Source organism: Phaseolus vulgaris, chromosome 8, assembly GCF_000499845.2.
Source record: "Phaseolus vulgaris cultivar G19833 chromosome 8, P. vulgaris v2.0, whole genome shotgun sequence".
In the NCBI taxonomy this organism is placed as follows: Eukaryota; Viridiplantae; Streptophyta; class Magnoliopsida; order Fabales; family Fabaceae; genus Phaseolus; species Phaseolus vulgaris.
This window is the reverse complement of record NC_023752.2, coordinates 49260190-49274520: the sequence shown is the minus strand read 5'-3', so window position 1 is coordinate 49274520 and position 14331 is coordinate 49260190. Positions and strand designations below refer to the sequence as shown.

Genomic DNA, 14331 nt, shown 5'->3' with positions numbered 1-14331 from the left:
TAGTGAAAATAGGTAAAAAAATTATAGAAGAATAAAAATGAATAGAAAATTTGTAGTAAATATGATTAATATAATTAAAAAAATTAATGATATTATACAAAGAATTACTAATATGTCCTTGAGTGTATTTTATAAAAAAATTAGTATAAATTATATTTGAATAATGAACAATTATGTAATGCAAAAAAAAAATAGAAATATTTATTTAAACTTTTAAATTAAATAATATATATAATAAATTAGAAATGAGGTTAAATTTTTTTCTTCGTATGGAAACACAAAAGTGTATTAAAAATGTGTAATATTTTAAATTTGATTTAATAAAATATTAACGTTTTTATATAATTATTTGAATTTGTTTAGTGTTATGATGTGGTAGTTTACAAAGTGTGAAAATTTATTGGTTTCTAATCAAAGGAATGATAAAACAAAATTTGTATACGGGATAGGACACTAATCAAATATTTAAGATCGATTTTTAAGAAATGATTATTGTTCAAGAACTATTTAATCATTCAAATTCAATTACTTGAATCTCATAATTGATTATAGTAGTTTAGATAATCTATTATGCTAACATTCAGATATAATAAATTATGTACGTTAGCGTGATCGATTATGTATGTTATCATAATTGATTATATAATCTTCTGAGATGCATGAAAGTCTATGGTTGGACATAAAGATAACTAGAATAACTAAAGAAAAATGATGGTTTCACATTTCATTTTATACTCCACTAAATATTAATATTTTAACTTTTTTAATTTTTTTAATTTTAAAAATTATTTTAATATTTTATATTTTGTCTAATATTTTATTAAAAATATTTTTTTATTTTTAAATTTTTTATTATTATAAATATTAATATTTTAGTGTAAGTGTAAACTGGAGCGGGTATCAAAATATAATCACCCATAACTAAATTGTTTCATTGAACAATAACCCATGTATGAAATCAACAACACCATAACTATAATATATTTGGAACAAAAGTGTTTTGACAAAGTTTACATCTTTTTACTCGGAAGTGGTATCAAGTTCAATCATGATAATGTCAACTCCAATTGTCGGTAAAAGTTGCAAATACACCAAACCTTAACCTTAAGTATAAGGGCAAAGGTGTAAAATTTTCTTTCTCCTTTTTTCATCACACAATAGAGGGGCAACTCTCTCTCACCCTACCTTTTTCCATTAAACCATTTCTTCCTAAATCAACAAATTCATATGGCTGACTGTGTGTCACCATGGCAAAAAAAATTAAATTTTCTCTTTGAATTAACATCTTATTTTAGACTTTTAACCATTGACTTAAGTATGGGGTTAGTGAACCCCATGAATTTCCAAAAGTATCTTGGGATAAGCCATAAATCGTTTACTCTCAACATCTCGACCATGAAGGTTGCGCAATGCAAAATCATAATTCACTAACACGATTAATTAACAAGTAATACACTATAATCATCCATGCTAAGGAGGCTCAAAACAACCTCTATAAATAGATATCATTCTTCCAAAGTAAGAGGTAATAAAACTAAAATCTTTAATTTGAACCTAAACTAAATAATAAACTAAGCAAAGCGTCAAAGTAAATCACAGGTACACCTACCAATATTGAAGAGACTTGGACACAATCCAAGAAGTTGAAAACTGAGATTAACATGTATAAAAAAAATTAGACCTTAATATGTGAACATTAAACACTCTTTCCCCACTCCTTTTCTCAATAAATACAAAACGGTAAAGTAAACAAATTATAAAAGTTAATAAACTTTGATAAATTATTTAGAATAATGAATGGTTCATATATCATTATCTTTTATTAATTTAAAGTTTTGCTAAGTTTGACATCAGGATGCTTTTCACATAGTGTATATGTAAAGAACTTGTCTGCTTTACGCATTACAATATATGCTCGGAAGTTAAATACATAAGTTAAATTCATAGGCATAAGAGCATTTACTTGTTCAATTATTGACTTGGTTTACTTGGAATAAATTTTTTAGTTAAGAGTTTTGATATAATATTTTAAAATTATTTAAAAAAATGTCTTGTTTACTTACCGATTCACTTCTTCAAACAACTTATCTGAAAATTTAAAAAAAATTTTATTAATTGAAACAATAAATACTATTTTATATAATAATCAAATCTAAATTTAAAAATATATAAAATTATGTTATAGAGTTTTTTTAAAAAAAAAAATATTGAAGTAAAATTAAGGATAAATTTTTCAAAATTAAATATATAATAATATACTAAGAACCACAAATAACATTGTCCAACTAAATTACTTCTATTGGAGATACTCTTGAATTAATGGGTTGATTAAAAAAATTTAGGCACACAAAACTCAAGCCACAAGTCTATAAATCAATTTCACTTAGAAAAGATTTTAATTTGTTTTTCAGAAATAAATTTCAGAATTAATTTCAACATATTATCTTTAAAAAACAACTTATTATTTTCTTAATTTTAGTAATAGAAAAAAATTAACAGATTAAACTTGAAAACAATATAAGTATTTCAACTTTCAAGAACCAATGAAAAATTCAATACAATCAAACACACTTTTCAAAAAAAAAAAAATATTCAAACAATACAAGTGTATACACACAAAATCAGTACAGGATTCACACCCAATTTCTTAGAACATTTGTTTTGTCCAATTCAGAAAGCAAAACAAATATGCAAATAAAAAAAAACTCGATTGATTTAAAAAAAAACAAATTGATTTTTAAACCAATAAGAACAATTATGTAGAAAATTAAAATACAGTGATAAAGAAAACTTAAAGCACATTAAGATTTATACTTGCTCACTCACAATAGAGTTACATATAGTCTCACCTCACACCTTAAAAGAAATGTATTTAAACTGAAAATACTTGATATCTTACATATTAACACTACAAGAACATCATTAAATAAAAACTGATTTTAGAGACCAAAATAATTAGTTACTATTTGACTAAATTAGATACCCTTTTATAAATTTTTATTAATAATAGAAACCACTTTATATATGAAAAAAAAAATTACTAATTATTTTTTTGTCTCTAAATTTGGGTATGTAATAAAATTAGAAGTGAACGGGATTCAAAACCAGGTTCCTTCAGCAACCAAAGAAAATTTAACCACTACACCAAGCAAATTCTTTAATTTTATTATGATTTTTATTATACTTATTATTATTAATAATATTAATAATACTAACAATATTAACAATATTAACAATATTAACAATATTAACAATACTAACAATATTAACAATATTAATAATACTAACAATATTAACAATATTAATAATACTAACAATATTAACAATATTAATAATACTAACAATACTAATAATACTAACAATATTAACAATATTAATAATACTAACAATACTAACAATATTAATAATACTAACAATACTAACAATATTAACAATACTAACAATACTAACAATACTAACAATAATAATAATACTAACAATATTAACATATGAATCACATTTAATTTATCTATAATCTACTTGAATCTAAACATAATTTATTATATTATCTATTAGTATGAATCACATTTAATATATGTCATACTCATAGTCATCATATTACCTATTACATTAAAATCAACTATCATACTAATTATTATTTTACGATCATATTGACTTAATTAAGTTCATTATAGGTAGTTGGTTTTACTTGTGTTATAGTAAAGAATATTGTCAACAAACAATATTATCTTTTAACTTAGAATGATGACTTTTACATTAACTATTAAAGTCATTCACCTTGATTCCTCACAGATGAAATTCATAAGATAATTTCTCAAATACTGATTCCTCACAAATGAAATTCATAAGATAATTTCTCAAATACTGATTCCTCAAATATCTAACAAATCATCCAACTTTATGAACAAAATTATGATGCAATTAGTAACCTGAAATCTATTCCTAACATTACAAGTTATCAAGTATTTTCGTTTATTTCAGATAATTAAAGGTACTTTCCAATTAAATTTAAGGATCAAAATCAAGACTCCACTTATCAGATAGAATCAAGAAATAAGCATGAAACTAAAATACCAAGAACAAGTAGAAAAGAGAATATTATATATATATATATATATATATATATATATAACACCAAGAATACATTTGATCAAAGTAAATTACATTCAATCCCAAGTTAGAAAGCACTTAGCCACTCATGACAACTCCTTCAATCTTCATTCTTGATTTGGATTGCATAAGAAGGGCTGATCTGAGCAAGTTCTTCTCCTAAGAATAGAGGTTTCTTTTTCTTTTCTCACTAATCTATCTCTATAAAAATCCAATCTTTTTCCACCGCTTCCGTTTTTAGTTTGTTCCAAAATTTATATATTGAACTTTAGCTCAAGCTAGCCAATTTAGCTTAAGCTATATCTTTCGGTGCATTTTTAGCTTGAGTTAGCAATTCTAGCCTAGGGTAAATTAGTATTGTACCTTTAATCAACTTTGGACAGTTTTAGCTTGAGCTAGCAATTCTAGCCTGGGCTAGGTTAGTACTGTACCTTTAATCAACTCTGACAGATTTAACTTGAACTAAATCCTCTAGCTTGAGCTAAATCTTCTTGTGATCCAATTAAGTTTTAACTTTCTTTCTTTCAATGCTTCATATTCATCTACAATTTACACAAAAATTGAGATTAAATTTCTTCATTTGTTTCTTGGTTCAAAATATATAATCAGATTCAATAATTCTCATATTAGGGTAATTTTCTTACATTAAGCAACAATTAAGTTTCAAAGTGTTCAATTTTCTCAATCATAAAAACTACACATTGGCACTTATCAATTTCCCCCCAACCTAGAATCTTGCTTGTCCTCAAGCAAAGTAATTGAATCCCAAAAAATATGAGTTCATTCTTCCCCAAAATCCTTAGAAATCAAATCTATAGCTCAATATCATAACAACTTCATGGAAAGAGCACAAGATAATTCAACAAAAAATTATGGTGTTTCCTATCAATTCAAACCAATACAGGATAAGAATGTATTCAATTTCCAAGGTAAACAATTGTCACTCTTCATTGAGAATCAAACTAAGGAATTTCTCTCTTCATTCCTCACTAGTGAGTGTTTTCCCTCTCTTTTCACTGATTTCCAAGCTAATTTAAGGTTGCCCTTCATTTCTAGTTGATTACAAACACTTTCACAAACATAGATCTTGAGGTCTTTTTCAGGTTGTAATGAGGCCGGGTTACAAAGAAAATTTGATTTTTCCAGGATAACAAAATGCACACTTAACAAATGATTAGCATATTTGCAATTCAACTTCTAATTGTGTTATCCATTATCCCTTCCATAAGATTCATCCACATTGCTTCTTTTTCTATTCTTGTAATCCCCTTTGTTTTTCTTTTTCTTTCTTTCTTTCTTTATTTTGTAGAAAAGAGAATGAGAATTTGGATAATTTTGTCATTCCCCTTTTTTCTTTTTCTTTTTTTTTTTCATTCTCAAAATCCCAGCAGCCACACCAAATCCAATTCTTTTAATTATAGAAATTTGAATTGCACCTATACTTTCCTTTTGTTAGCATACCACAAGGTAGGAAAATATATGTATATCAGAAGCTATGGTGCAATAAAACAAATTTCAGCTTAAAAAGGGTTATTTTTCTGTACATTTCATCATATATTGCAAAGGTTAGTTGTTTGCCTCTGAGTTTTCTCACCTCCAACTCTATTAAACATGCCTCAATCATCTCCATATTTGATTTTGTGATGCAAATTGACTAGAAAATTAGGCAACCTCAATTAACTATTCACTAGTGAAAGTCTCTCAAACTGTTTAAAGGTTTCACACTCTCACTTGGTTGGCTAATTTCAATTCCTCATTTGTTCTCAGACATTGCTTTCAACTATTTACCTTGTTCCAAATTTTGCACATTATTATCCTTTCTCTATTTGAGTGATGGTTCCAGCCACAAATTCTTTTTCAAATTAAGTCCCTCATCAATCCATTTGGTGGTTCTAGTTTAGAACTATGATTTGCTTTCTTTCTCCCAAAAATTATACCATCATCTATATACAAGATTTCACAAAATATGCAAACATCAGCCACTATACTAATTTAAGCTTGCCATCAACAAAAGCTAAAGTAAGAAATATTAAACTAAACTGCTAAAGTCAACTTACTAAACTAAACTACTTAAACTAAATTAATACTAGAATTAAAGTTAAACAAAAAAAGATAAAACCAGTTTTTTTGTTCATTGTGCATGAGAATTATCAATCTCCTCTTTTGATTTTGTTCCGCTCTGTGCCAACATCATCATTTTGAAATTGATTTGAATCTTCATCTGCTGTTGCTACTCCAGATGGTCCAGCTCCTATTTCTGGTGTATCTTCAACTTTAGTCCCAACTCCAAACGCTCCTGCCTCCCCTGAAAAATTGTGCCTGTCCCTAGGTCAAGATAGATAATCATCAAATTCAGTGGGTGTCAACGACGGATTATGTAATACCAACTATGGATTTGGTGCGACTCATTTTTCTGCACATGTAAGAATAAGCATTTCTCAAACCAAAGTGTTCTATTTGGTTTAACAAACACTTGGTATGCAAGATATAGAATGGCATTGAATGAGTAATTTTTGGTATTTAATTCATGGAAGATAGTGCTTAACTTTGGATAAACTCAAAATAACAATCATATTCAACATCAAAACATTCAAATATCAACAAGATTGAATCTTTGAGTTTATAGCAATTTAGCAATGAAATCTTAAAATGAATGGAGAAGGCAACATGCTTGAATGGAAATGGCAATGATGATGGTTATGGAGATGATAGATTTATACATAAAACACTTACCTTGATAATGGAAATGTAGATGAAATGTTTGAATGAGTATGAAAGCTTTGGGATGGAATGACTGAAAATGAGTTAGGGTGTAGGGTTTTCAAATGTGATTTTAAAATGCTGTAGTTTTTTTTTTTTTTAGAAAAAACCCACTAGCTTAGGTTAGATCTTTTTAGCTCAGGCTAAAGTTTGGCAAAGAGCAACAAATTTGTTTAGCGCAAGCTAGGCCTTTTTAGCTCAGGCTAAAGTTTGGCAGAGAGCAACATATTTGTTTAGCTCAAGTTATATCAGTTTAGCTCAGGCTAAAACTTGGCCGAGAGCAACAGAGTTTTCTAGCTCAAGCTAGCTCATTTTAGCTCAAGCTAAAGTTGCAGAACAAAATTTCTTTATTTTTCTGCATATCAAGCTTAGGCTAAATTTGGCCGAGAGCAACACATTCTTTCTAGTCAGGCTAGCTCATTTTAGCTCAGGCTAAAGTTGCAGAACAAAAATTCTTTTATTTTTCTGCATATCTAGCTTAAGCTATAAGAACCTAGCTTAGGCTAAAATTACCCTGCAATGAAATTTTCTTGGAAATTTTCATTTTGTCTTTGCCAAAAGTTTCAAACCTGTCTAAGCTTTCTTCCATCCATTCATTTCAAACCTACATGATCATTTCACATATCAAACTGGTTTTAAAGACATCAAATATTAAAACATACTACTACATCAAAACAAAAATTAAAGACACATTTCAAAACAAAACACTAGGTTGCCTCCCAGCAAGCGCTCGTTTAATGTCATATAGCTTGACGCCTGATTAACGTCATTAAAGGTTCAACAACAATCACATCCACTCTGAAACACTCTTTCTGATCATTTAAATATTTCATTGCTTCAAAAACATTAAAGCTTACTTCTTCATCTTGAACACAAACCTTCAATCTTCCTTTGTCTACATCAATTATAACTTTGGCAGTTTTCATGAATGGTCTTCCCAATATCAAAGGTACTTTAGCATCTTCTTCAATATCCATTACAACAAAATCTAATGGGAATAGAAATTTATCTACCTTTACCAACAAATCTTCAACTATTCCATGTGGATATTTGATTGATCTATCAGCCAACTGCAAAGTCATTCTTGTTGGTTTCATTTCTACAACTCCAATTTTCTTCAGCATTGACAAAGGCATCAAATTAATACTAGCTCCAAGATCCAATAATGCCTTTTCAATAGTAAGATTTCCTATGGTAACTGGCAAAGTGAAACTCCCAGGATCTCTAGATTTCTTTGGTAATGATTTTTGAATTATAGCACTGCATCCAGCTTCAAATTCAACTATCTCCTATGGTCATTGATTTTTCTTTTATTTGTCAATAATTCCTTCATGAATTTAGCATATGTAGGCATCTACTTTAAAGCTCCAGTAAAAGGAATATTAATTTGCAATCTTTTAAGAATATTCATAAATCTTGCAAATTGTCTTTCTTTGCATTTCTTTGTAGGAGCATGTGGATAAGGTACATCTTTTATAGGAACACTCCTCTCTTGTTCTCACTTTTTTTTATTTTTTTTTCTATTTTCTCTCCAATATGTACAACATCTTCCTTATTCCTTCCTTCTCCCCCCCACACTCAATTTGTTCTTTTTCACTCTCTATATCTTTTAAAACCTCCTCCTCAACAACTAAGTTTTCCCCAATTCCTTTTCCTATAACTTTCCCATTTCTGGTAGTGATAGACATGCAATGCTCCTTGGGATTGGTTTGTGTATTGGCTAAAAATTGACTTCCTTGATTATCAGCTAACTGTTTAGCCAACTGCCCCACCTGTGTCTCTAAATTCCTTATTGATGCTTCAGTATTTTTCTGATTGAATAGAGAGGCTTGCATGAACTTCTTAAAAGTATCCTCCAATTTTGATGTTCTCTCATGAATGGAAGGATATTGTGGTTGGAACCAAGGAACTTGCCTGTTAGATGATCCAGCTTCTTGCTTCCATCCAAAACCTTGATTTGGATTTTTTCTCCACCCTTGAGCCATGTTATTTGGATAGTTAGATGAAAAGTCACCTTGCCTTCCTTGATTATTCATATACTAAACCTCTTCCTCTGATGGATTTTGGTAAGAGCATTGGTCATTAAGATGATCTCCCCCACAAAAATCACACTTCAAAGCTTGATTCTGAATTGAAGGAGAATTTACTGCATGTAATTGTTAAGGAAGTTTTGACATTTGCTTGGTTAATGCCTCAATTTGCTTAGTCAAAATCTTATTTTGTGCTAAACTTGCATCTGAAGTACTAAGATCCAACACACCTTTCTTTTGCACTGTATGTCTATCGTGTTGAGCTTGGTAATTTGTTGAGGCTAAGGCATCAATGATTCTTATAGCTTGTTCTGCATCAACAGTCATCATTGTACCTCTTGCTGCAGCATCCAAGATCATTTTAGTATCAGGCCTCAAACCATTGTGGAATATGTTCAACTGAGCAATATCCTCAAAGCCATGATTAGGACACCTTCTTAACATCACTTTAAAACGTTCCCAAGCTTCACAAAAAGGTTCATCTGGCCCTTGCCTGAATGTGGAGATATCAGACTTAGCCTTGATATATCGAGAGAGTGGGAATAATCTATGTAGGAATTTCTCTTCTACATCATTCCAGCTACTTAGACTTTGGTTTGGATGCGACTTTAACCATTCTTTTGCTTTGCCTGCAAGTGAGAAAGGAAATAGATGCAGATAAACAGATTCAATATCATTTTCCTCGAAGCCCATGGTCCCAACCAACTCATAAAATATGGATAGATGAGTATAAGGGTCTTCATGATCCATTCAACTAAATTGATGAGTGCTGATTAAGCTAAGAAAATTTGGCTTCATTTCTAATGATTTGGTGGCAGGAGGTATGGCTATGCTAGAGAAATGCCTCAGTCCTTGTTGCATAGCATAGTCTCCCAATGTCCTTCTAGGTGGATTTTGTCTATTATCAGCCATTTGCAACTTTGTTTGATTGTGCGAGTTGAGAGTATTGGAAGATTCTCCTTTTTCTTGTCCCTGCTTCTTCTTTTCTTCTCTCTTCTTGCTCTGGTTTTTTCTAGCTATCTTCTCAATTTCTGGATCAAATTCCATTTGATCTTCAGGAACCTATCCTCGTAATAGCATATATCTAAGACAACTCAAGCAAGGATTAGCACAGGATAAAAGAATAAGATCTAAACAAGTGTTTATTCACAAACAAAACAAACTATTCACAATACTCAATAAGTTATACTTTAGAAATTCTTAAAAGAAATTGCTCCCTGGCAACGACGCCAAAAACTTGTTGATTTTTCTCGGCAAGTGTACCGAATCAATTGTAATATAGTACTCTTTAAAGTACGAATGTCGAACCCACAGGGAACAATTCTAATTAAGATGTTCTGTTATAAAACTCATTAAGTATAAAAAATAATTTTGAGAAATTGTTCATAACCAAATTAAAGATTTCACAAGTAACTCAGAGATTTAGGTTTTGATTCAACCAAAAACAAAACTAACTTATCAAATATAGAGAAAGATACTTGGGATTGAATTGTGTTTCTCTCAATCATGTGTATTTTTTAATAATACAATATATAATACTCAAAACTACCTATTCTTGATGCTTCATTTAAAGTCATTCACCTTGATTCCTCACAGATGAAATTCATAAGATAATTTTTCAAATACTGATTCCTTAGATATCTAACAAATCATCCAACTTTATGAACAGAATTATGATGCAATTAATAACCTGAAATCTATTCCTAGCATTACAAGTTATCAAATATTTTCGTCTATTTCAGATCCTTAAAGGTACTTTCCAATTAAATTTAAGGATCAAAATCAAGACTCCATTGATCAGATAGAATCAAGCAATAAGCATGAAACGAAAATACCAAAAACAAGTAGAAAAGAGAATATTATATATATATAAATATATATATATATATATATATATATATATATATATATATATATCACCAATAATACATTTGATCAAAGTAAATTACATTCAATCCCAAGTTAGAAAGCACTTAGTCACTCATGACAGCTCCTTCAATCTTCATTCTTGATCTGGATTGCATAAGAAGGGCTGAGCTGAGCAAGTTCTTCTCCTAAGAACAAAGGTTTCTTCTTCTTCTCTCACTAATCTCTCTCTATAAAAATCCAATCTTTTTCCACCGCTTCCGTTTCCACTTTGTTACAAAATTTATATATTGAACTTTAGCTCAAGCTAGCCAATTTAGCTTAAGCTAGATCTTTCAGTGCATTTTTAGCTTGAGCTAGCAATTCCAGCCTAGGCTAAATTAGTACTGCACCTTTAATCAACTTTGGATAGTTTTAGCTTGAGCTAGCAATTCTAACCTGGGCTAGATTAGTACTGCACCTTTAATCAACTCTGGACAGATTTAGCTTGAACTAAATCCTCTAGCTTGAGCTAAATCTTCTAGCTTGAGCTAAATCCTCTTGTGATCCAATTAAGTTTTAGCTTTCTATCTTTCAATGCTTCATATTCATCTGCAATTTACACAAAAATTGAGATTAAATTTCTTCATTTGTTTCTTGGTTCAAAATATATAATGAGATTCAATAATTCTCAAATTAGGGTAATTTTCTTACATTAAGCAACAATTAAGTTCCAAAGTGTTCAATTTTCTCAATCATAAAAACTATACACTGGCACTTATCACATAGTTGTTTCCATGTTAATTTGTGTTTGGCTTTGTTGAACTCATTCTAGTGTTTGGCTTTTCGCATTTTAATCTTTAGTTGGTGGTCACAATTCCAAATTCGACTTGTGTTCAAGAACGGGGTACCTGACCGCGTGCTTTGCCTTGATGGTTGGACCCCTAGGTCATGTTGTTGGTGTAGAGCATATTCCTGAATTGGTTTCTTTTTCGATAGAGTATATTCAGAAAAGCGTTGTTGCTACACAATTGAAAGATGGTTCCCTTTCTGATCATGCTGGTGGTATGGTTTTTCAATTTTCTGTTTGAATGGAATCTGAAAGATTGAATATTTTCATTTTAGCACAATAACTGAATGCAATCCTTGTTTCTAGCTTAGGTTTTAAACACATAATGTCGTAGTTTGAATACGTATAGTTCTGTAGAACGGTAAAAACATAACCTGTTTGTCAGGATTTTCAATTTCTTTGATGTTGAGTCCATTAAAGTGCATTGTTCTTTTTATGGTTATCTAAAATATTCGTGTGACATTGTATGCATGACAATAGAATTTACTGAATCTACTATTGTTGCATGATTATTTCTTAACTAGTTAAATAAACGTCTACTTGGGATTATGGATTGGAGGATTGATAATTGTGGTGTTGACAGATGGGAGGCAAGGTTGGCCAGAGTTTGCACCTTATGATGCCATTAACGTTGGAGCAACAGCACCAGAAATTCCCCAGCCACTTATTGACCAGTTGAAGCCTGGAGGTAGAATGGTGATTCCTGTCGGAAACATATTTCAAGATTTAAAGGTGGTGGATTGGCATTCAAATTTTTTTTTGCGTAAGCAGCTTAGGAATAATCAAACACTTGGAAGGTTAGTACATGAGTGGTGTGAATTGAACTAATCTCAGTTTGGAATAGACATGTACTTCTAATTAACAGCGCAACAACCAAAGGTTCATATTATTATATTATAATTATGACTTGATGTTTAGTTAATTACCTAACTATGATTACCACACTTATTTATGATGTCGTGAGCCAATTCTTTGTTTGAATTGTGAAGGTGCCGAATTAAGCAACAATGGTGAAGTACTCAAGGGAGCCAAACAATCCCACTAAGTCTTGCAAGGCTAGAGGTGCCGACCTTAGCGTTCATTTCAATAACACTAGGGAAACTTCATTTGCAATCAGGAAGTTGTCCCTGGTTAAGGCTAGAAGGTACTTGGAAGATGTTCTTGCCCACAAACAAGTCATTCCGTTTAGACGTTTCTGTCGCGATGTTGGAAGGATAGCCCAAGCAAAGAGTAGACACTCTAATGGCCAAGGAAGGTGGCCTGTCAAATCAGCAAAATTCATCCTTAATTTGCTTAAAAATGCCGAGAGCAATGCTGAAGTGAAAGGTTTGAATGTTGATGCGCTTTACATTTCCCATATCCAAGTCAATCAAGCGCAAAAGCAAAGACGCCGAACATACCGAGCCCATGGAAGAATCAATCCTTATATGTCATCCCCGTGCCACATAGAATTAATATTCTCGGAAAAGGAAGAACCCGTCAGGAAGGAGCCCGAGACAAATTTGACAACAAGCAAGAAGTCCCAAGCTCTACGAAGTAGTGCCTCTTCTTAGGTTTCATTGGTTTTATTTTTGTGCTATTGCTTGATGAAGTTTCATACTCTGTTTCAAATTTGGAAATATTACAAGACAAGAAGCTGTAAGCATTGTGGGCCAATTTACATTTTGTTTATCATTATTCATGATCGTAAAAAAAGGCAAGCTTTAGTTCTAAATAGCTGGATGACTTAGAGCATGTATTTTTATTATTATATTTATTAATTTTAATTATATTATGAAGTTTAATTATATTATATTTATGTTATGATTTAATTATATTAGGAAATTTAAATGTGTACTGGAATTTAATTATAATATGAAATTATATATTATTATAAATTTAGATTATAAAACATAATTGAATAAATTATTAAATTTTTTAAAAATAAAATTAAATATTTAATACTCGAATTATGACAGTTGTAATAGTTATTATAAACGTCATACTATAATGTATTAAGTGATGCTTAAAACTGTCACTATTTACATTAAAATTGATTTACTCAATTTCAAAATTACGACATTTATAACTGACGTAAATTACACGCTTAAAATTGTCACTTTATACAATGTATTATATGGCGTCTATTACAACGGTTCTCAATTGGTATCGCCACAAAGTTTAATGTGGCGGTTATAAACGTCATATTTTAAGAAAATAACCATCACCACATACACTTTTTTTTTGTAGTGGATTAATTGTGTCGAGGTGGTTCTCCCGACTTTTATTTAAGATAGAGATTCTCGAGCTAGAGAACTTTGAGTTGTATGATTTACAAGCATAATGTTAGCATTAAGAATCACTCAAGGTTAAATATGAATTGCTTTTAGGACATAAAAATATAATTTGGGCATAAAGTAACAATTCTAACTATAAGGTCCATAGTTTGTTTTATTTATTTTTTATGTGTGTCCAATCAACAAACTCATATGACTGCTTACAAGTATGGGCGAACACAAGGAAAAATACGAGGAATGACATATGGCTATAGGGGAGCATGAACAAGCAAGACATTGGAAGTGGTTGTTGCAACTAAAACAAAACGGAGTTCGGCACACCCGACAAATAATATTGAATAAATAAAACGGAATAATAAAAGAGATAAAGAGGAAAAAACACACCCGAAAATTGTTAACGGAGTTCGGCCTGTTTAGCCTAATCTCCGAGCACAACTGAAATAGCCCGCTTTTATTATTA

The 14331-nt window shown here is 30.3% G+C and overlaps 2 protein-coding genes and 1 pseudogene across 2 annotated transcripts; all 3 read left to right on the top strand.

The window, feature by feature from the left end:
* Nucleotides 1-9315: 9315 nt before the first annotated feature.
* On the top strand, nt 9316-9421 carry LOC137827361 (small nucleolar RNA R71; annotated as a pseudogene).
* A 2256-nt stretch (nt 9422-11677) lies between these two features.
* On the top strand, nt 11678-12423 carry LOC137825286 (protein-L-isoaspartate O-methyltransferase 1-like). Its single transcript, XM_068630961.1, has 2 exons — nt 11678-11810; nt 12179-12423. The coding sequence occupies exons 1-2, from the start codon at nt 11678-11680 to the stop codon at nt 12421-12423; spliced, it is 378 nt and encodes a 125-aa protein (XP_068487062.1).
* A 136-nt stretch (nt 12424-12559) lies between these two features.
* On the top strand, nt 12560-13213 carry LOC137826504 (large ribosomal subunit protein uL22y-like). Its single transcript, XM_068632484.1, has one exon. The coding sequence runs from the start codon at nt 12603-12605 to the stop codon at nt 13146-13148; it is 546 nt and encodes a 181-aa protein (XP_068488585.1). The 5' UTR covers nt 12560-12602; the 3' UTR covers nt 13149-13213.
* Nucleotides 13214-14331: the final 1118 nt, after the last annotated feature.

What these genes read in the sequence shown, in the direction of transcription:
- LOC137825286 (XM_068630961.1), top strand. Translation starts at nt 11,678, where the DNA reads ATGGTTGGACCCCTAGGTCATGTTGTTGGTGTAGAGCATATTCCTGAA. An exon ending in CCTTTCTGATCATGCTGGTG is followed by an intron (nt 11,811 to 12,178) that starts GTATGGTTTTTC and finishes TGGTGTTGACAG; the next exon opens with ATGGGAGGCAAGGTTGGCCA.
- LOC137826504 (XM_068632484.1), top strand. Translation starts at nt 12,603, where the DNA reads ATGGTGAAGTACTCAAGGGAGCCAAACAATCCCACTAAGTCTTGCAAG.